The sequence below is a fragment of the Diabrotica undecimpunctata genome, chromosome 1 (assembly GCF_040954645.1).
Source record: "Diabrotica undecimpunctata isolate CICGRU chromosome 1, icDiaUnde3, whole genome shotgun sequence".
Classification (NCBI taxonomy): Eukaryota; Metazoa; Arthropoda; class Insecta; order Coleoptera; family Chrysomelidae; genus Diabrotica; species Diabrotica undecimpunctata.
In genome coordinates this window covers 196,163,369-196,187,940 of record NC_092803.1, presented here as the reverse complement: position 1 = coordinate 196,187,940, position 24,572 = coordinate 196,163,369, and the positions used below count along the sequence as shown (strand labels likewise).

General features: G+C 33.4%; 1 protein-coding gene across 2 annotated transcripts in view; it reads left to right on the top strand.

Annotated features, from left to right (window-relative positions):
* LOC140432820 (signal transducer and activator of transcription 5B-like) overlaps positions 1 to 24,572 on the top strand; it is a 63,263-nt gene that overhangs the window by 19,935 nt on the left and 18,756 nt on the right. The window contains exons 4-14 of one of the 2 annotated variants that reach the window (XM_072520943.1): positions 563 to 731; positions 3,071 to 3,152; positions 3,760 to 4,045; positions 4,109 to 4,321; positions 5,007 to 5,263; positions 7,318 to 7,529; positions 11,133 to 11,389; positions 12,091 to 12,215; positions 12,296 to 12,451; positions 14,813 to 14,948; positions 15,906 to 16,323. In XM_072520943.1, the coding sequence (XP_072377044.1) occupies positions 563 to 731; positions 3,071 to 3,152; positions 3,760 to 4,045; positions 4,109 to 4,321; positions 5,007 to 5,263; positions 7,318 to 7,529; positions 11,133 to 11,389; positions 12,091 to 12,215; positions 12,296 to 12,451; positions 14,813 to 14,948; positions 15,906 to 15,930 (1,918 nt within the window). In that variant the 3' untranslated portion in view covers positions 15,931 to 16,323. Of the gene's footprint in view, positions 1 to 562; positions 732 to 3,070; positions 3,153 to 3,759; positions 4,046 to 4,108; positions 4,322 to 5,006; positions 5,264 to 7,317; positions 7,530 to 11,132; positions 11,390 to 12,090; positions 12,216 to 12,295; positions 12,452 to 14,812; positions 14,949 to 15,905; positions 16,324 to 24,572 lie in introns of those variants that run through there. The other variant, XM_072520942.1, reaches the window with a different exon arrangement.

Below are 24,572 nucleotides of genomic sequence, written 5' to 3'. Positions count from 1 at the left end.
GATTCTAGTTTCTTCAGGGTGGCTTCCGTTGTGGTCCATGCCTCTGCTCCATAGAACAAGACCGGGAAGACATAACACTTGACCAGTCTTAATTTTAGTTCCATTGAGATTTTGCTTGTGAACCACTTTTTCATATTGTTGAACGCGTTTCGCGCTTTTTCAATTCGTGATCTTATTTAATTTCCATAGATTCTAATAAATCATCAGTAATAATCAGTTTTTCCATTATTGAAAGCCCTTTTGTGCCCGGCTTTCCGTTTGTTAAAAGTTCTACCAGTTTGACCGATGTAAGTTTTTGGGCAGTTAAGTTTGTGTACACCACTTTGTAAATGGTTTTTTTTCTCTTGTTGTTCTTAATATATTTGCCTACGTTGTTGTTTGTTCTGAAGACTGGTGTTATTCCTTTCTTTTTTACGTGTTTGGCTATTTTTGTTGATATCTTTCTTGCCTGTGTATATAATCGGGCAGAAGGTACTGGGTTTTATTGTTGTCGGTGATAGTTCCTTCCAAAAAGAAACAAGATAAATAAATCCAATCTGTAATTAAAATATCTCGTTTTTAGCTCGTGTCCCATCCAACTTTTCACCCACATTCGAAACTGTCTAGCAGCTGAGATGAGACTGGTTCAAGCTGCGGGCGTGGACAACCTTACCGGTTTACCGAATCTGATGATATCGAACAGCGGCGCTGAAGTCTTACAAAAAGTCAACGTACTAAGAAGTAGGACGCAGGTATGAGTAAATTAAGTTACAGAATCTTAGGTAAAGTCTGTCTAAAAGTATATCACCTTCTTGATTTGCCTCGTTTAAACGTTTTTTTCCTTATCACCATTATGATTACATAAACACAGATTATGATTAGAGAGAAAAATCAAGACGATAATATGCTTAAAACAGACTGACACAATTTATAATTTTTTGCTGACTATTGACCACTAAAATTCGACTGTAAATTACTATAGTTCATTTCATGGATTTTGTGGTATGAGCGAAATCATACTCGAGGAATATTTGGAGTTTTAAGTCAGCACCTAGGCAACTACATCTAGTTTCACCGATAATTAGAAAATATTCAATACGGAAGTCTTACTTTTCACATTCCTAATAGCCGTTATGTATGGTTGTCGTTTTTAAAGGATTTCTGTTTAAATTAAATAGCGGTATTAATGTTGTCTAATGTTGTCGTTCGTGGTTCGATCTGCATATCAATCTGGTATCAATGCTTCACATTGTTTCTTTGAACAGTATTTGTTTTTCGATTGGTAGGTTGCTAACCTTGCCAATTACCCTCCGTTTTTTATCCCGGCTTGAGACTGGCTATTGTAATCACGGGCCTACTCGATCCACCCCGCAATTACCTCAACAGTCATCAGACCAATCATGCCATACGCGACAGAAACACTATCCGACACAGAGAAGAGTAGAATGGAACAACGGTGCCGTCTACCTGATGAGGAGGAAACCCCGGCACTGACCTATGAGATCCTAGTGGCAGATACTGGATTCAGCCTTTATGCAACCGAGCTGAATGAAGAGAGTTATCCCTAACTTGTGGGCTTTCTGTTAGACCTTCTTCTTCTTCAAATTCCATCTTCTATCGAAGGTTAAAATTCATCATGGCTATGTGGACCTTGTTGACTGCCACTCTAAATACTCCTACACTACTGCATTTAAACCATTCCCTTAAGTTCTTAAACAAGGATATTCTTCGTCTTCCCACATTTCGCTTTCCTCAAATTTTGCGTTGCCTGATAAGTTGTCATACTGATGTACGGCCACAAGGTTACTAAAGTTCGGAACTGCTGGGAGAGCTCTGGTGGCAACATCGAAGACAAGTTACTTATGGGCCTAGTATAGGGATGATACAATGAACCTGCTTTAGGAGATCCTAAAAGTGTCTGAAGTACGTACAACTGGGCGCTGCCCAGATCTACCATAACCTAAATTATACTTCTTTAGTACAAATTTATTGCTCAACTCCTAGCAACAGAGTAAGACTCAAAGATGTAATCTATCTTTTCTTCATAGAGAAGTTCCCCTATTAAAAACTATCGATAACATCTACCAAAACAACAAAATTTAAGTCAGATTAGATGGACAACTCACAGAATCTATAGAAATAGGCAGCGGAATAAGACAAGGGGATTCATTGAGCCCCATGCTCTTCAATTTGATCATGGATGAAATCATCAAAACCGTTAACAAAGGAAAAGGATACAGAATGGGAAACAAAGAAATCAAAATACTCTGTTACACAGACGACGCAATATTGATAGCCCAAGACGAAGATAGTCTGCAAAGACTGGTCCACAGATTTAACATAAGAGCAAAAGAATTTAATGTGACAACCTCATCTCAGAAAACTAAAACAGTAGTAATCAGAAAAGAACCAACCAGATGTAAAATAGAAATTAATGACATCAGTATTGAACAAGTAATGGAAATAAAATACCTAGGAATTACACTGTCTAGCTATGGAGACCAGACAAAGAAGTGAGAGATCAAGTACAAAAAGCAAATAGACTAGCAGGATGTCTTAATAACAATATATGGCGAAACAGATTCATTGACACTGAGATGAAGTCAAGAATTTATAAAGCCACTGTCAGACCAATAATGACATATGCCTCAGAAACAAGACCCGACACAGCCACAAAACAAAGGTTACTGGAAACTGCAGATATGAGAGTATAAATGAATGGACACAACATAGGGAATAACCACATAAGCAGAATGGAGGAGACCCGTGTCGTCAAAATAGTAAGAGATAAGTCACTAATCGGCAGAAGAAGTACCGGACGATCGCGCAAAATATGGAGTCACAACCTTCCATAAAGGTATTAATCCGCCAATGAACAAGCAGAATTGCTTATAAAGAGGAAGAAGAAGAAGAAGAACTTCTAGCAAGTGTTCTGTTGCTGATGCTGTAGTTTAAGCTGTAGTAATTTTTTAAGAGTTTAAGAATGTTTTAAGTTTTTTAAGTGTTATTTTTACAGAAGTCTTCTTCAAAGTTCTCAAATTTATTCTTTTTGTACTCGATAAAAATTTAATTTTTTTTTATTTGTCTGTAGAGCACAGCAGAAGACTTAAGGAAAATGGAACAAGAATTGGAGTCTTTTGCTCTACAGTATCATGAATGTCAAAAAATTACAGGTGAGTTAAAACTTTGAGATAATCTTGAGGCATTAATTAATATCTCTCTATTTTTTGTACGAAGATTGTTTGAATATTCGGCCTAATACAGAGATAATGTGAATTTGGAGGAATCTTACTTAACTTTCTACAAAATCATTTAATATGTTAACTTTATTTACACAATTTTGGGCTCTTGATTTTAAAATGGGAGCTTTTATAATTATTATATTACGTTTTTTTTGTACACTATCTAAAACGACTTTTTTCATGTCTTGAAATAACTTCTCTATTATCAATTCCGCTTTCACAGTTTTCTAACAATTCCTTGTTACTATCATGTTCATATACCAATTACTATTTTCTGAAGTTATTTTTCATTATAACATACAAAATATTAAATAAAATATTTTGTCACATAAACGGAATCGTGCAGTCCCACAGACTAAATTGAAACTAAATATACTTGTAGTTCAAAAACAGAATAATTATTGTGAAAATCAGATAATATTAATTACTCGAGCAATAGATAAAGTCGCGTTTTAAGTTCGTGAGAAATTTTAAATCTAATTAGTCTCATAGACTGTACGTTACCGATTAAGGGTTAAGATAAACAAATATGTTTTAGCACATTTGCAACAGATGACTACGCAACCCAACGCTCAGATACCAACCAATAATGCTTCAAAGCTCCAAAAACAAAAAGAATTACTAGAAGCAAATCTCAACCAAAAGCTAGCAGCTTTATTGCAGTTGAGGTTAGCGTTAGGTGACAAATTAAAAGAAACTTTTCAATTACTGGCCCAGCTACAAACGCATGTTTTAGACGAGGAACTTATTAAATGGAAACGAGATCAGCAATTAGCTGGAAATGGAGCACATTTCAATAGTACTTTAGACTCTATACAAGAATGGTGAGATACTTTGTTTAATTTTTAAATTATTTGTAATATCTTATACAAAAATCAATTTTGTAGGTGTGAAAGTTTGGCTGAATTAATCTGGCTCAATCGACAACAGACTAAAGAGGTTGAAAGGTTGAAGCAGAGAATACAAATGGTAGATCCACCTGTAGTAGCTGATGTGCTACCACATCTAGTCCAGGAGTTTACACAGTTGCTGTCAACGCTAGTTACCTCGACTTTTATCATCGAAAAACAACCACCTCAAGTTATGAAAACAAATACACGGTATGTAAATTGCTGCCTATTTAAGTTTGAGATTAAAATTTAGTTGTGACTCTTAATGACGCACGGGTAAAGAACCATGGATTCAACTGTAGATTATACTCCTTTGGATTGACGTCACTAAAACCGTGCCTATCTTCACGTTTATTTACTTTAATACACGCAAATAATATAGACGCATACACGTGTCCGGTTTTAGATTTGAGGTTAATTTGTTATTATAAATAAATTTTATATCAATCAAGATGAGATTTTTGCCAACACAACGCTACAGCTATAACAAAACTTTTTGGTTTTAAAATTCGTTAACGTTTTACCTTTTATTATTTTAAATCTTATAAATGATTAAACAATTAATCAAATTAAAATGAAATAAAAATATAATGAAATTGTAAGGAAAATATTAAAAGCAACAATTTTATTTTCTCATACAGTTATATATACTCCTTTGGATTGGCGTCACTAAAACCGTGCCTATCTTCACGTTGATTTACTTTAGTGTCCGGTTTTAGGTTGAGGTTAATTAGTATAAATAAATTTTATATCGATCATCTATATAGTGGTATATTTTAATTTGTTAGTGTCCATCTTATAAAAAGTGTTATTTGTCCAAAAAATAAATATTTTACAAATTTTTAATAAAATACTCACCGATAAAATGTTATATAGATTTAAATTTTGTTTCTAGATTTACGGCTACCGTTCGACTCCTTGTCGGTGGAAAACTGAACGTTCATATGACCCCTCCGCAAGTAAAAGTTACAATCATATCGGAATCGCAAGCGAATATGCTGTTAAAAAATGACAAATTAGGCAAAAGCGGTGAGAGTTCGGGAGAAATTTTAAATAATACTGGTACAATGGAATACCAACAAAACTCCAGACAGCTTTCAGTTAGTTTTAGAAATATGCAACTGAAGAAGATCAAGAGAGCCGAGAAGAAAGGTAAGATCTTTTTTACCCAAGAAATTTAAACACATACTTTTATTCATATTCTAACTTATTCTGTGTGTTTCGTTAATATCTGTAAATATTTTGACGCGATTAATTGTAAATTATATTTCAAAATAATATGACGATTTAATCGAAGTCTTTCCCCAATTCCACCCATGTCTTATGATATTGTGTAGCTTCTTCTTCTTCCTTCTTGTATGTAGGCTTAAATTTTGTATTTGGATTTCTTTGTTTCCCATTCTGTAACCATGACCTTTACGTACTGCTTGTATTATTTCGTCCATTATTATATTAATGAGAAGTGGGCTTAACGAGTCACCCTGTCTTACTCCGCTTTGTACTGGTATACACTGTGTTAGTTTTACATTTATCTTTGCCTGTATTCGATTATGGAAGTAGATGTTTTCGATGGTTTGTATAATATTGATTGGTGTGTTTCTTTTATATAGTAGGTGTAAGACGTCTTCGACTTGGATGCAATCGAAAGCCAGGTCTATAAAACATAGATATGCTGGTTTATTGTACTCGATGGCCTTTTCTGTGAGTTGTCTTAGTACAAATATGTCGTCTACGCAGGATCTTCTGGATCTGAATTCTTGTTGTTCATCTGATAAAGTTGTTAGTTTATTGATTTTGTTGGTTAGAACTTTTGTGGTAAGCTTAAGTGCGGTGTTCAATAGATTTATACATCTATAATTGTTGGGGTCTTCTTTATCTCCTTTTGTTATCATTATGCTGTTTCTTCATGCATCTGGTATCTTGCAGTGCAATATTAGTTTTTGTATAAGTTTTCTCATCTCTAGGGCTATACTTTCTCCTCCGTGTTTTAGAATCTCGATCGGTTAGTCCGTCTGGTCCTGGTGACTTTACTACCTGGTGGTAAAAAGGATCATTTCTAGAAGCTTTGGACGAACGGGATCTGGAATTATGGCATGAAGATGACTCATAATCTGACAATGAATCTGATAACGAATCTGATGATAATTTTGACGATGATAGGGTATTTTTATCTTGCAAATCTAAAAAGAAAAATTTAAAGTCTGGAGAGACCTATAAATATATAAATACCTATATAATTAAAATAAAAAAAAAACAAACAATAATCCTTACAATTAGTGCATTTAAGAAAGTTACATTTACAGATGTAACCCTCTTGAAGCGGAATGTAATTACATGTTTTGTTCCATTTCGAATTGTCACCTTTATCCTTAAATAAAACTTAATGTCTACTTACTCTTAATTCAAATGGTTACATCACAAAATGCACCTCTTTTTAATCTTCAGCGTACACGGATTCTCGTTATATCACAAAATGTAACCTTCTTGGTGAACAAACTTGAAGCACACACTGTCAAAGTCAGTAACAAACTAAAATGGAACCTTGTTCTTGCGAATCGTAGCGCCATCTATGTAAATTCAGTATAGTTACAACTTCCATCTCGTGGCGTTTACGTGCAAACTCACTTGTACCCTTCTTTCTCTTAAAACTACAGTACATTTTAGGTACATTGAGATAAAAAAACAAAAATTAACATTTTTCGAGATGTAACCCTCTTCTTCCGGATGATCGATATGTATTATTCTTTCGGAGATATAACGGCAGTTATTTATGTTGTCTTTAAATTTTTTATGAACAAGTATACCTACGCCTGCTCGTGCTCGTTCTTTTTTCTTCACTCCACTGTATGCTAGAAAATATTGGTTATAGTCTCTTTGGCCTTTATCTTTCTTCTTGGTTTCTTGGATTGCACAAATGTGTATGTTTTTATTTATCAGTTCTTCTATTATCTCTTGGTCTTTGTTGTTGAAAGATGTAATGTTCCATGTTGCTAATCTGATTGTGGGCTTATTTTTCCGTCTCGTTTTCCTTTTCTTTGCGTGGTTCGTCATCTTAGGTTCCGTCTGGTTCCGAGGTTTTATATCGCTTGATTAACTGAAAACCTTGTATTTCATAAAGGAATAATATTTTGTCATAAGAGATTTAATTTTAACCGTCATATTGATGTCTCAGCTATATCTAACACATAATTTCATATTTTTTTAAGGAACTGAGAGTGTAATGGACGAAAAATTCTCTCTACTATTCCAGTCACAATTTAGTGTCGGAGGAGGAGAGTTGATGTTCCAGGTGTGGACACTGAGTTTGCCGGTTGTAGTAATTGTGCACGGCAACCAGGAACCACACGCTTGGGCAACAGTCACTTGGGATAATGCTTTCAGTGAACCAGGACGCGTACCGTTTGCTGTACCTGAGAAAGTAAGTTTCATTCATCTTTATTGAAAGATTATTAACACTTTCGCTGCATAAAAGTCCATATGGCTGCTTCTGCAGCGAAAGTGTTAAAATTAAAATGGCCCGACAATATTAACTTTTACGAAAGTTAATGAATCAAAATGAGTAACACAGTTTTTATTTATAAACTAGAAACCAAAAGTAAATTTTTCGTAGTAAATAAGATCCTTTGTTTCATTGTAAAGAAATCAATATTTTCACTCAAAAGTCAAAATCGTTATCATCGGAAGTAAAGTATAACATTTAGTGGTTTCATTTAGATGTTGAATCCATTATTAAAATTTCTCTAGCTGTCATAGTTTATGGGGAAACCAGGTTTTTTCTAGTTTTCACGGTTCCAGAAGAAAAACTCTAGGTTTCATAATTTCACCACATGTTTAATGCTGCATCTAAATGCGTCGTCAGTTTTTCTGTATCCGTTGCAATTTTTGGTTTCGGACGCACAAACAGACGGATTAAACAAGAAAAGTATCGATGTGTAATAATGGTGGAGGATGTTCTTCTCAGTGGTAAGTAGTTTAAGGAGATCAAACGTAGACTTCGTCGAGTAAAGATGTGTCGTTATTCTCCTTTAACTACTAACATTGAAAAGATAATTTTCCGCCGTTACAATAGCAGAGTCTATAAATTTGTACAAATTTGTCAAATGAGATTGTAAATAGCATCAGACAATAATTATATGAATATGAAAAAACAGACAGATGGCAACTATTCTATAGTATGCGAAAAATGTTAATGGCATTGACTACTTCATTGTTCGGTTCAGCAAAAATTTGCTTGTAGATTTTAGTGCTTCTAACCGATTTAAAGAAAAACGTTATGGTTTATATTGAATAAAGTTCTTTTATATCTCGATAACACATTCGCTCGGAGGGTGGACGTTGCGAAGACAAAATTAAACTACATTAATCGACCGCTCATTGTATTTGCCAGATTTAGTTCCGTTTGACTATTTTCTGTATAAAAAAATGGCTAGTGCACGCCGTTGCAATAAACGATGAAACTGTGGCAGCCATTTCACAATTTTTTACTTTTCGGAAGATATAAAACAGTTGAGAAAAGGCATCATCAGTTTTGAGGGAAAGGGAGATTCTTAAAAAAATGAGAAAAACAACAGAGAACCAGAAAAACGGGGAAAACGCTCGTAACGGAGAAAAAATTACACTACATTAATTGACTATCCATTGTATTTGCCAGATTTAGTTCCATGTGACTATTTTTTGTTACAAAAAAATTTCTTGTGTACGCCGTCCAACGGACAATGAAAACGTAGCAGAAACTTCACAATATTTTAAGAAGTTCGAGCAAAATCACTTTTTGGATGATATAAAACAGTTGAAAAAAGGTCGCTTATCAGGAGTTTTAAGCAAAATGAAGATTCTTCAAAGAAAAATGAGAAAAACAACACAGAACAAGAAAAACGCACGAAAACACACATTGCGAAGACATTACATTACATTAATCGACTATCCATTGTATTTGCCAGATTTAGTTCCATGTGACTACTTTTGCTACCAAAAATTGCTTGTGTATGCAGTTTGCAACGGACGATGAAACCGTAGCAGAAACTTTACAATATTTTAAGAATTTCGAGCAAAATTACTTTTTGGATGATATAAAACAGCCGTTAATCAGGAGTTTTGAGGAAAGGAAGATTCTTAAAAGAAAAATGAGAAAAACAAGGGATATCAAGAAAAACGCACGAAAACACACTTTGCGAAGACAACATTACAATATATTAATCGACAACCCATTGTATTTGTCAGATTTCGCTCCATGTGACTATTTTTTGCTACAAAAAAATTGCTATTGTTCTGAAGCTATATTCTTGTGGCATTTTAAATTAATTACTATTTAAATGGGAATAAGCCACAATTAAAGGTTAAAATACGGTTATTCAATACGGTTTCAATTTCCACTTCGGAAATCGTTCTCAAAATACAATTACAAATTTACTAATGTTTGCTTGTGCACGCCGTTTGCAACGAACGATGAAACCGAAGCAGAAACTTCACAATATTTTAAAAATTTTGAGCAAAACTACGTTTTGGATGATATAAAACAGTTAAAAAAAGGCTGCTTATCAGGAGTTTTGAGCGAAAGAAAGATTCTTAAAAGAAAAATGAGAAAACAACAGAGAACAAGAAAAACGCACGTTTCAAAGACAAAATTACACTGCATTAATCGACCACACATTGTATTTGCCATATTTAGTTCCATGTGTCTATTTTCTGCTTAAAAAATGGCTTAAGCATGCCGTTAAGAACAAGAAAAACGCAGTAAAAGAACTGATAGTAAGTGTCCTGTGACATTCAACTAATCCAGTTGATTTTGTAAAGCATTAGATAAAGCAAATGAACTCGAGAACTTAGAAAAAAAAAGAACGTGATTGAATAATATGAAATAGTGGGCGAAATTGCCCGCTGTCCATTAATTTATTCAGCGGATCAACGTGTTTGCCAATATCTACAGAGGACAGCCACCAATACAAGATTAAATAAACATTTTCGTATATAATAAACGCCTTTATTCTTAGTAAAAGTTTTTTTCCCTGGTACATACTGCTATTATAACTTTGATTGTAGTTCATACCGGTTCATCTAATGACTAATAACTGGCAGAGGTTCCATACTAAAGCTGCCATAAAAAACCATTGAACGGAAGGACACTGTCAACTCGACATGTTTGATCATCTTGATAACAAGAGATTAACCAGAAGTTAAGAAAATCGTAGTAGTTCCACACAAAAACTTCCAACTCCTCTCCCCTTACTTCTGGTGGGCGAACGAATGTTCCAGGACCAAAATCTCTAGATCGAGGTCGCTTTCCGACACCTAAATAGAAAGTAAAAAGAAATGTTCCTCTTTTCTGTTCCAAAACCTCTCTTTCCCAGGCCTATCGCCTGTTTTCATTGATTTAATTCAAATGCAATATTCTTCAACGTTGAATCTTAAGTGGGTTAATATTATATAAATAGACATTTAGATTTTGCTTTCTCGTTCGAAATTCTAAAACTCAATTCTTGAAAGTGTTTATTAAATAATAAAGATCTTATTTCAATTTATATGATATATAAAGTGGAAAAAAATCTACATTCTAATACTTTGTTTTATTTGATTTGATTCTTGTGGCATTTTAACGTAATTACTATTTAAATGGGAATAAGCCACAATTAAAGGTTAAAGTACGTTTATTGACGTTTCAATTTCCACTTCGGAAATCGTTCTCAAAATACAAACATTAGTAAATTAAACAAATTTTGTTTTTTTGTTCAACAAAAAAACAAAATTTGTTTAATTTACTAATGTTTGTATTTTGAGAACGATTTCCGAAGTGGAAATCAAACAAGTGTTTTGTTCAACAAAAAAACAAATTTGTTTAATTTACTAATGTTTGTATTTTGAGAACGACTTCCGAAGTGGAAATTGAAACGTCAATAAACGTACTTTTACCTTTAATTGTGGCTTATTCCCATTTAAATAGTAATTACAGTAAATATTATTGCGAAATTTTGAGAATTAAGTTGGAATTGAATCCTTCATTATGACTGTTAATTTTATATTCTAGGTGTCATGGAATAAAGTAGCAGAAACATTATCCCTTAAATTTAGAGCCGCCACCGGAAGGGGACTAACGGAGGACAACTTACGATTTTTGGCAGAAAAAGCCTTCAGAGGGAATTACAACGAATCGACGAATTCTATGCTAAGCTGGTCACAGTTTTGCAAAGAACCATTGAGTGAACGGAATTTTACGTTCTGGGAATGGTTTTACGCCATCATGAAACTTACTAGGGAACATCTAAGAGGACCATGGGTTGATGGGTAAGCATTATTGTTTATCCTTGATTATATCGATTAACTTGTTATCTACTATATTTAATGACAGTAAAACACGGTTTTAATTGAAAATACGTTAATATTTGACATTTAATTTTCCACATTGGAAATTGTTCTCCAAATACAATATAGAATCATTCCCTAGGTGGAAATATGTTGACAAAATAGGTTTACGAAATAACATATGATTTATAAAACCTCTAATTTTAACTACTCTGATGGGACTATATTCTATCTTCATGAAGCTGAAATGTTTATTGTTCCAAAATATATATTGTAACGTTTTTTACGATACTTTGGATTCAGGGATTAAGTGAATCAAACGTGGTTTAACTATTTTTATTTTCACTCCCAAACAAACACTAAATCAGAAGTATTATATAAATTCTAATACATTAATAATTATCGACTACAATTCACACGGATATCGCTTACAAAAAACTACGCAAATACTGGTAATCTAATGTCCAAACGGTGCGTTTCAACATTCGAGCTGAAAAGAGTATTTTCGGCTTCGCTAAAGCCAGGACCCCATTCAGGAGTCACAAAAGAATATAATTCTTATTAAGATGAAACGTCAAATATAACATGTTTTAAAAATATGATTTATTCACATTTAATACAGAAGATATAGAAATACTATAAAAAAAGTTTCAAAACCATATTAAACTTGTATTTTCTTCCAGTGCCATCATGGGCTTTGTCAGAAAGAGGCAAGCGGAGGAGATGCTCTCTTCGTGTGTATGTGGCACATTTTTATTAAGGTTTTCGGATAGTGAGTTAGGAGGTATAACGATCGCATGGATTTCTGGTAAGTTTTTTGTCAATTATGTTTCTTATTAACTAAATAAAAATCTTTACTTTTATTAAAATTTGTATTTATATTTTTAGATACTGGCGAAGTTTTCAGTTTACAACCTTTCACATCCAAAGATTTTGCCATTAGGTCACTTGCCGACCGCATAGCAGATTTAAATCATCTGGTTTATTTGTATCCAGATATATCCAAAGAAATTCCCTTTGGAAAATATTACACACCATATCAAGGTAAGCAACATGTACAAGTTTTTTTTTAACGAATAACTGTGTAGCAAGAAGAATTAAAGGATCGTGGTTTATATACAGAGCAACTTGGTTATAGCGTCATTGAAGGGTAGAGTAAAAACCCACATTTTGAACTTTCTCCACAATTTCTTTATCACTTAAAACTTGAAATGTTTTTACCTGATCGTGTACTGAAATGTAGGAGCCAAGATCAGTCCCAAACTCTCTCTGGTTTACATTAAATTTTTGTATCCACTCTGACAAATGCATTTCGTCATCCTCGTCAACATTCTGAACGTTAAGGGAAACTACAGTCAATTTAGCTTGACGAAAGCACTTTCAAATTGTCACTGACGTAACCTCACTCCACGCATTGTCTAAAAACTGAACTGCATCAAGGATGGTAATGTTCACGGGTTCCCCATTATCCATACAAAAAATCCTTTTCAACAGCTGTTTCCTATAATGGCACTTTAAACTTCTTATGACTCCTTGGTTCATAGGCTGAAAGACACTCATGCAGTTGGCTGGTAAGAAAACTAGGTTGATACTGGTCAAACCCAGAATAACAGCATGTAAAGACAGATATGGTTTCATAATTAGTGACAAAGAACAGATACTAAACAGGTGGGTGAATCATTTTGAAGAACTGCTTAGCGACAGTCGTGAAGAAGACCAAATAGAAATTTCTTTGCCTGAAATGGATGAAAACGCTCAAGAGCCGCCCCCCCACCGAAGAAGAAATTAGAGAAGCCATTTCAAAACTGAAAAATAACAAAGCCCCCGGTTTGGACAATCTTCCTGCCGAACTCTAAAAATGGTGGTGACACCCTTTTTAAACACATGCATAAATTAGTAACCGAAATCTGGCAACGGAAGGAAACGCCCGCGGACTGGAAATTAGGTGTAATGCACCCTCTTCACAAGAAGGGAAATAGGATGGTGTGTGATAATTATAGAGGCATCACCCTACTTAATGTGGCATATAAAGTATTGTCAGACCTAGTGTACAGAATATTGATCCCCTATGCTGAACAAATAGTTGGAAACTACCAGTGCGGTTTCCGACCCAATAAATCAACAACGGATCAAATCTTCACAGTCAGGCAGATTCTTGAGAAAACGCTTGAGTTCGGAGTCGACACCCGCCACATATTCGTGGATTTCAAAGCCGCATACGACTCAGTGAACAGACAAAAACTTCTACAGGCTATGGTGGAATTTCAAATGCCGCTTCATCTTGTTTAACTAACGGAACTTACACTCACAGGCGTAGAGAGTGTAGTCAGAATCCAAAACGACTTTTCAAGACCCTTCCATTGTAAAAATGGACTGAGACAGGAAGATGGACGGTCGTGTCTCTTATTTAACCTTGCACTAGAAAAAGTAATTCGAGAGTGCCATATTAATACGAATGGCACCATCTTTAATAAATCTGTACAAGTGGTCGGATATGCAGATGGCATAGACATTATTGCTAGGTCTACAGAATCTCTGATCGAAGCATTTCGATCACCACGGGCGTCCGCACAGAGAATGGGATTAAAAATAAACGCACAGAAAACCAAGTATATGTATTGTACTAGATCAGACAACCAGATACCTAGACTATTAATTGATGATCTGGAACTGGAAGGTGTGGACACCTTCGTTTACTTGGGCTCGCTGCTGACCGAAGACAACAATGTCAGCGAAGAAATTGAAAGAAGAATAGTGCTTGCCAATAAGTGCTATTATGTCTTGAGGAAACAGATGGGCCCAAAACTACCCAGAAAAATTAAAGTTACCATATGTAAAACACTAATAAGGCCGGTGTTAACATATGGGTCAGAAACGTGGTCACTTACACAGAACGACCAAGAATTGCTGAAACGTTTCGAGAGAAAAATTCTAAGGAAAATATATGGAGGAGTCCAAGAACAGGGTTTGTGGCGTAGGCGCTACAACTTTGAGTTATACAGAAGTTTTGGGGAACCTGACGTTGTAAAATGTATTAAATTAGCACGCCTTCGATGGATAGGACATGTAATTAGGCGAGATGAAGATGCAACGATCAGAAAAATTTTCGACCTAAGAGGACCAGTGGAAAGACGAGCCAGAGGAAAACCAAAACTTAGGTATCAAGATAACATAGAGGATGATCAAGCATGGAGAAGAGTTGCCAGAGACAGGGGCGAATGGAAGATTGTTCTGAAGAAGGCTTTGGCTCATAACGAGCTGTAATACCACTGGTGAATGAATTGGTCAAATTAAGCTTGGGACAGTTCGTTTTTTTTTTTTTAATTTCTGTTATTAAATTAAGCCATATAGCAGTTGAAAATTTTGTTACTGAAATTTTGTAAAGTCGGTGTATAAATTTTCCAGATAACCCTCCATCGGCCAACAATGGTTACGTACGGCCACAGCTAGTGACGCAGATTCCAGGCTTTACTGGTGGCCACAGTTCTTTCCCAAATACACCACACCATGATCCCACTCGAGATACACCGTCCGTGGTTAGGTAAGTGATAGTTTTGCTGCTCTTTTTGTCATTCGATACCTGTCGCCATTCTCTTATATTTTTTATATTACGTGGTTTAATTTAAATAAAGTTAGAAATGATAAAAATAGTACAAATAAATGCAGGTTTTGAAAAATAGGTTTTTACTTTATCAAGAATTTATGAAATAACATAAATTCTAATATAAGAAGCAGAAAAAAGACGATCGGACATGATTCACCAAAGATATGGTAAAATCGTTAAAGGTAAACCGAGATCATGAGATTTGATTCCCTTGGACTCTTTCTTATGGTAATTCACAGGTCCATGCGAATGAGCCACAAACCACAATAGCCGCTAAAACCAAGATAACTCATGTCAACTGTCAACTGTCAATTGTCAAATGTCAACCACGGCATGACTGAGTCAAATTGACTCATGTTGTTTCTGAAAATACCAATTCAACTGGCAATAAGAGTGGAATGGATAAATTAACGAGATTAAAAAAAAAAAAGAAATTATGAGAAATGCTTGAAATAAATCATGAGAAGGAAACCGAAGCATAGGCCATTCCTGACTTAAATCTGGAGCAGGCACGTCTAATAAGATGAAATAGGCAATTTAGATAAAATCAGGAAATAAGGAGAAGGCGCTTGTTTTATAAAGAAAGTGTTTCATTCGATTTTTTAATATACAAAACATTACATTACAATGCCTATTCCAATTATGCTGAAGCGGCCATTTGTCTGAAATATCGAACCGAGAAGACCGATACTTGATGAAAATCCATTATTTTACAATTATTATACAAAGTAATGCAAAAAAAATAAATTCGAATTGTATTTTTTAAAATTCTCCATTTGTTTTAACCTATACATGACATTTTTTTGTATACTAACCGTAATTTACATCCAAGAATGGTGACAGGTATATATATTTTTTAAGTGAAACATACATATATTTTCCTTCTTTCGCCAGCTTCCCAAATATGCTTGACTTATAAATAGCGGAAGAACAGGAGACGATAAACTATATCGACGCGAAAATATACATTGTTAAACAATAACTGTGACGTTTATGTGCTTTATATGTATTTTTATATATTTTTTATTACTTTTTCCTTATGTATGTAAGCTATACTTTTTATATACATTTTTATAGAAGATCATTTCGCTGGTATTCAAAAATGCAGCAAATGTTCTTTTTTATATATTTTTTACTGTTTTTTCGAATAATATATCCAAAAAAATAACACTTATTTTTTAATATTTCGTACTAAAGACACAGGGTACTTTTAAAAATCAAAATTTATTCGAATGTTAAAAATATTTTGTGATAAAATGTTGACTGAATGTTTACTAAAATGTAAGATCGACAAAATGTATTATTTTAAAAAAATATATTTCAAATAATATCCCACTATCGTTTTATTTCACTTCTGAAATCGGTAACAAGCACATAACGCAGTATCATGGACTAAATCGTATTTTCAAAATATCATACGCTTTTTTTTTAATTGATAGTACAGAGAAGTAAGGTAAAAGAGTACCCTATTGAGGACTTTGACCCGGCTACGTATCTGACAATTTTTTTGAGTTTTATGGACCTCAATAACTAAAACCTGTATGACTTGCAGTGGGTTCGGTTGATTTTTAAAATTTTTAACAGTTTAAACCCAAAAATGCACCCTTTTAAGTATCTCCGTCTACCAGAAAAACCGAAATTTCAGGTAACTGTCTGATAAAACACATTTAAAACGGCGATTTATGAATGTTGATTTACTAATTTGTTGCATATAAACTGTAAAAATTCTAAACATACTTAATTTTCAATAAATGTTAATAACTATTGGAAACATGAATACAACCGTGATATTGCGTGGAAAGTTGGGTATTGTAATGTTAAAATTATCTTTAAAATTTCAGGGTGATTCATCGCTTAGTTTAAAAGTTATTTAAATTGTTAGCAACTTTTGTTTTTGAAGTAATATAAGTCAGAAAAAAATGAACTTAAAATGATTACACGGGTACCATAAGCAAAAGGAGAATTCTTTTATCAAGAGAATTTTAAAAAAGTTAAAAAATTCCAATATGGCAAAATTTTTTTTTATTTATTTATTTTTTTTATCTATTTAGAATTGCCGCATCAACCATTAAAGGTTATTAATGGGTTTTACAGAATTTTACAGTAACAAAATATACTAATTACAAATTAAATTACCACAAATTGTATTACTACACAAATAATAAATTATAAATTACATAATAATAATAATAATATATATATATATATATATATATATATATATATATATATATATATATATATATATATATATATATATATATATATTAAATTTTATGTAATAAACGTATATCCTTAAGGAATAAGTTTATTTGCTTCTTCTGGTATGTTGTTGATGGCCGTTTCGTAGGAATGAAGAGGGCATTTAATCAATATATGCTGGACAGTTGTTATTGGACATTCACAGTAGGAATATTCAGGCGGTAGCTCTTTTGTTAAGATGCTGTGGTGAGTTAACGCTGTATGTCCAATTCTTAATCGGTTTATAATCACCCGTTGCCTTCTATTTTCTGGAAATTGCAGTTTAGTGTTAATTGTAGTTTTAACATTTTTAAGTTTAGCCGTACTAGAATTCCACATTTGTTGCCAATTTTTTACACAATGCGTTTAATATTGAGCTGGATATCACTGAATGGAATTGTTGTCATTATTTCAGTTTGTTCGTCAGTAACAGCTTTCTGTGCAAATTTATCCACTTTTTCATTTTCTGTGATACTTGTGTGCGACGGTACCCAAAGAAATTTAACCTTTGCATGTCTGTTTTGTAGGTGGTAACAGATAAAGAGTCAGTATTAAGGAGAAAGTTTGAGCTTGCATAACTCTTACATACATCTAATGCCTTTAAAATGACGATTGCTTCTCTCGTAAAAATGCTGCAGAATTGAGGGATACGAATTGCATATTCAGTATTTCCTAGTATAAAAAATTGATGCATCAGTAAAAATCTTGTTATAGCCAGTGTATTCTGATATCCGTTCTTGGTATAGCTTGTTAATCATTATAGGATTTGTGGTACTCTTTGGATAGGCCGGCTTGGATGTCAATAGAGGGAGAATTGGTAATCCAGGGAGGTATAGTTCTTTGTGTAGGATAAGAATGTGTCAGCTGCTCCAGCTCAAAACCATATCTCGTTAAACGTTCTTTAAGGGGTGGATATTTTAATTTTTGATGGCAATATCTAGGTGGATGTGTTTTGTAAAGAAGTGGGTAGTTATGCCAAAACTTGATTGCAACAGCATTACGATATTTAAAAACATTGAATAAGAACACTTGTTTCCTCCCTTTTTTTTCTATTTATTGCTATTTTACAGCATGGGTAAGTCAATTGTTATTATTGAAGTGGTCACACTATTTTTTCTGCAAAAATCAGAATCTCACACGCTACCTTGTGGTACTCCTGCCCTAATTTCTCTTAGATCGGAATAAGCATCTTCTTGCTTTATTCTGAAAGATCTCAGTTAAATAGGATTTATATAAAAACTACTATACTAGCGTGGTAGTAACAATTTTAACTTATGTTTTAGGCCTTTGTGCCATACTTTATACAAAACCTTGGTTACGTCTACGAAGACAGCCGAACATACTTCTTTCTTTTCTTTAGTGCCTTTTAAATTAAATTTGCGATTCTATTCACCTTTTGGAAGGTTTTGTGTTTTTCTCCAAATCCAAGTCTTTATGTTGTATTATAGGCTTTAATCTCTTCAGTATTTTTTCATTCAGAGTTTTGATATAAAAGGCAACAAGGATATGGACCGAAACGAGGTAACTTCTTGAAAATGTTTACCTGATTTGGATTATAACTTCTGCTGCTTTCCATAACTTAGGTAGGTATCTCATTCGTAAATCGGCATTGATAATATTGGTAAGCCGTTTCAAAATGTCCCTGGTGATGTGATCAAATCTAAGGGCTATAAAAAATTTGTATGACTTTATTACTATTGCTCGGGGAAAAATTATTTGTTTTATATTGGTAAAGCTGGCATTTTTTCACAAGTTAAATAAATTGTGCTACGACAAATGAGGCACGAAGGTAGTTCCTTTTTTTTAAATAGATGGCTGATTTGTTTATTTCAATTAGCGGCATTTGGAATACCCAAAAGATTTGAAAGATTTTAATGTAAAAAGTTTGGAAAATATTGCTGTTTCGTATCCCACCCAGAGATTTGTAAATATTCACGTTATATTCAATTTAAATTTTTAATTCGTATCTGTTAAACTGTATAATGTATTTTTTTTTATTTTTTTTTAAATTTATATTACATTTACAATCTATTCTATACACAGAGTAATAAGTAAACAGTCTGTAAGTAAATTAACGTGAGTTGGGTACCGTCCAAAGAGATAGAAAATATTACTCACATATATTTATCATATTATGTCTTTGTCCATTCACTTACGGTACTATTACCGCCTAGAATGCTAAAAAATGATGGTTACCTATTATACATGGCAATCAAACTTTTTTATATAATACAATTACTATTTTTATTGGGAATAAGTCACAATTTAAATTTAATTCAATTTAATTTTAATTTTTGAACATTTTTTTTTCAATGTTCCTGTATTTTAAAGATGGTGCCAAACACTTTTGGTCCAAAAAATACTGCCCCTTGCCCCATGGCGCACAGTGGAACTTAATCTCTGGAACGGCAAATCTGAAATATAAAATTCGAGAAGGGTTTTAAAAAAAGAACCCTTACGTGATAGTTTATCAGAAAAATAAAAATTCATAAAAAAAAACAAAATGGCGGACATTTGAAAAAATTGTTCAAAAATTGACCTTTTTTGGTCTTTTTTCAGTCATACAAATTTTATATTTATTTGTTTGGTCAAATTGTGGTAAACTATCACAGAGATCAAAGATTTTGAAAAAGAAACTACATTTTTAAATCTGGCCCACAGTTAATCTCCGGACCTAGCCCGTCGATTTTAATAAACCTTTATGGATTTTGTTTGTTTGGGTTCTCTCTATGATTATTTACTGCAATTTGACCAAAAAAAAATTTCGTTTCCAAAAAAAGATCCATTTTGCACAATTTTTTCTAATGTCCGCAATTTTGTTTTTTTTTTACAAAATTTTTAATTTTTCTGGTAAACTATCACGTACGGGCACTTCTTTTTTAAAACCCTTCTCAGATTTGCTTTTCCCGAGATTAACTGTCCGCCATGGAGCAGTAATTTTTTGAACGTAAAATGTTTGGCCCCATCTTTAAAATACAGACACAATGAAAAAAAATAATTTTTGTAATCTTCATAAGTTGTATAATAATATAAAAAAATACGATTGTCATATATAATCGATAAGATACAAAAAAAAATTGTTAAAAATTTGTCATTTTTTAGCATTCTAGACAGCAATACTACATTAAGGATCCAACGGTGATTCCGTGGATCTCCTGTCGGTTGTGGTCTGGGATTTGTCGTCGAAGTTTTTCTTTCGTGTACAATCGAATTTAACATGAACATTTAAAAATCTCTGTGTAGGGTATGCCACATTGTCTTGCGTAGTCGTTTACAAAGCTTCAAAATGTGGAACTCCAATTCGGTTAGCTTGGAGTAGTGGAGGGGAACTTTAAAATCCGTACTATCAAAAAATGAAATATCAACTTCAAACTCGTGCTATAACCTATATCTCCGGTTCTTGTTGATGTTGATTTTGACGTTTTTTTTTAATTGTGAAAAAATCACAGTTTTTCGAATAAGAAAAAATAATTTTTTCCTGAGCAATAGCAAAAAAGTTATTCAAAATTGTTTATAAGCCAAACAATTGCAATATTTTTACAATGTCCACTAATAACACTGCGTCGTAGATGTGGATTATGTTTTTTTTTTACTTTTTAAACTTCTTTTGCTATAACTCTACTCTTGCTTGTGGTACCCTTAGAATCATTGTAAGTTTATATTTTTCTAACTTAGATTATTGCAAAAGAAAGTTATGTGGGATAAAAAATTTAAATAACTTCTAAAGTAATCGATGAATCACTCTGAAATATTGAGGATATTTTTAACACTACAAGACCCAACTCTCCACGCAATATCAAGGTTGTAGGTGCATTTTTTTACAATAGTTATTAACATTTATTGAATATTACGAATTCTTAGGTTTTTTACAATTTTTTATGCAACAAATTCGTAAATGAACAATTATAAATCGCCATTTTGTAGCTTTAAACATGGTTTTATCATACCGTTACCTGAAATTTTATTTAAAATGCTTTACTTTTTAGTGGTAGACGAAGGTACTGAGAAGGGTGCAATTTTTGGCCTCAAATTGCTAATAATTTAAAAAATCCACCGAACACACTGCAGGAAACATATTTAGTTATTGAGGTCCATTGTGGTGTCGGGCTCCATCACTTTATAACAGAAAGACATAGTGAACTTTTTAGTTTATTGTATAACTTAACAATTGCAAACTTAACCCGTCGGGTTAACTTGGTCGTTGCTAAGTCGGGTTGCCTTACTACATTACAAAACGGTGTCAGCGATACTAGCTATTTGACTTCTGTCTATTTACGAATTGCGAGTTGCGTGGTGTGGAATCCTGGACGCTGACGGAGACGCTCACGAGAAAACTAGAAGCATTCGAAATGTGGGTGTACCGACGCATTCTTCGTATATCCTGGACCGAACATGTCACCAACACAGAGGTAATCCAAAGAATCGGAAAGGAGAAAGAAATTGTGAATACAATTAAACAAAGAAAGCTTGAATATCTAGGCCACATATTGAGACACGATAAGTACCGTCTACTGCAATTGATTGTCCAGGGAAAAATAGACAGTAAGCGAGGGCCAGGCAGGAGAAGACACTCATGGCTCCAAAATCTGAGGAAGTGGTTCGGGCTCACATCGGTCGAACTATTCAGAAGCGCCGCAAATAAGATCAGAATTGCCATGTTAATAGCCAACATTCGCAACGGACAGGGCACTTGAAGAAGAAAAAGAGTTGTGTTGTTTACACAAGGCCCCCTTTTAATATATACTGTATTATAATAACCATTCTGTGAATATAAATTCAAATCGAACACATGTAAAATCAAATTTAACTTGAATCTCCAAAATTTCCGTGCTTCCTATGTCACAGCATAAAACTCATGTCATATACCTGACCAGATCTAAGCCCTGAGAATAACTTATTTCTCTGAACTATAATGTTGCATATAGAAGTTCATATTTTACTTTTTAAAGTTGGTCCACTGGTTGCTGTTAAACGTTCCGTTTATTAATTTAACTTATCTACATCTACTTGTAGTAATTAATAGTATTGGATGGGAATCTGTGTCATAAAAATTTAACGATAAAACCAATATACTACTTAAAAAAGTAAAATGTGAATAATATAATCGGGTGAAACATTTTATGACTAGCATGCTGCAAAACAGACTTAACCAGACACATTGCAACATTTTGGTTGATCACGATAATCATTTTGATGTAGCTTATTGTTTGTAGACCATTTGCCAAAGTTCTCTTTCAGGAACAGTAAATTCATTTGTGTTTGTATCTCTTAGCTGTTTAGGTTTTTAATTTAACATGTCACACAGTTTTACATATATGAGCCCTGACAACTGTATCATGGGACAAACTAAAATACACGCAAAATTCAGATAATTGACAGTTTATTTTTTCGTAATCATATTTTTTAATGTATTAGTGTATTACTATGTAAGTATGTAGTTATTAGTGTATTACTAATAATATAGGTCCAATTATTTAATGTGCACCAAATGTTCCGACTTATTTAATGTGCACAAAAAACTAAAAAAAATGAGTAACATATTTAAAAAACGAGTTTCCTCTGTACTCGTTGACAATAATAACAAAATTATTGTAAATGAGCACGAAATAAGAAAAGAATGGCAGCTGTATCTATCAGAGTTGTTTAAAGATGCTAGGAATAATATTGCCGAATTCTACCAAAACTGTACTGACGGCCCAGAAATTATGAAATGCGAGGTAGAATACGCTATAAATAATGCTAAAATAAAAGACCTCGAAAACGGACAATATATTTCCTGCTGTCAGAGCTATGACTACTTGGGTGTTGCCTTTGACAATACAGGAACTGATACACGGGAAATAGAAAAACGAATCACTCAAGCAAAGAAAGTCTTAGGATGTCTCAATAGTATACTGTGGAGTAAAGAGATAACGAAAGGAAGGAAATTTAATATATATGAGACCATGATTAAAACTACTCTTCTTTATGGCGCTGAAACATGGAGAATTAGTGAAAAGAACAAAAAGCGAATAGAAGCAGTAGAGATGGATGCAATGAGAAGATCTTTAGGTATTTCCAGACGAGACCGAATCAGAAATGATGTAATAAAACAACGTATGGGAATAGAAGGAAATATAACTCAAGATATAGAGAAGAAACAATTAAGGTGGTATGGGCATGTTCAACGGATGCCAGCATCAAGACTCCCCAAAAAAGTAATAGAATGGCAACCGATAGGTCGACGGAAAAGAGGAAGACCCAGATTAGAATGGCAACACGGCGTAAACAAGTCCATGAGCGAAAGAAATTTAACAACAAACGACTGCGAAGATAGGAAGAGATGGTGTTTAGGTATCGGACAACGTCGAAAGACGTTCTAAACCGATGTATATAATATAATGCTAAAATTAGAAAAGCTTGTGGTCCAGATGATACACCAACTGAGTTGCTGAAACTAATAGAGGATGATAACATAAAAGTAGTAGTAAGACTTTTTAATTCAATATATAATACCGGAGGGATTGGCTTAAATCCATCTTTGTCGCAATACCTAAAAAACACAAGGCGAAAAAAATGCTCAGAATATCGATTAATTAGCCTAATGAGCCACACTCTTAAAATTTTCCTTATACTTCACAACAGAATTAGACGCAAATGCGAAGAAGATCTCGAAGATACCCAATTTGGTTTTAGAAATGCTATGGGAACCAGGGAGGCACTTTTTGCGCTTAACATCCTATTACAAAAATGCTGTGACCAAAGAAAGATGTATTTGCATGTTTCGTGGACTTCGAAAGGCATTCGATAAAGTACAGCATGTAAAATTAATGCAAATACTGAAAAATATCGGAATAGATGACAAAGATATTCGTGTCATTAAAAATTTTTACTGGAATCAAACTGCTATTGTAAAAATTGGAGATAACTACATCGATGAAATCTCCATACAACGAGAAGTCAGACAAGGTTGCATTTTGTCGCCAACATTGTTCAATGTTTACTCGGACCAGTTATTTAAAAAGGACTGAGAGACAACCATATGGAAAAGAAACCAAATCGAGAACGATTTCCGAAGTGGAAATTGAAACATCAATAAACGTACTTTAACCTTTAATTGTGGCTTATTCCCATTTAAATAGTAATTATATATTATTTTATATTATTATATATAAAATATTGCTTATTTAACATTATTATAACTATTAAAAAAAAAAAAAATTAACAGTCAAACGTCTGAACTTGTTATATATTTTAATTCATCCCATTATATAGTTGTTAGGGCTCGTATAGTGAAAAATTTGTAATCACAACAACCATAAGAGTAATGGGAAAATGATG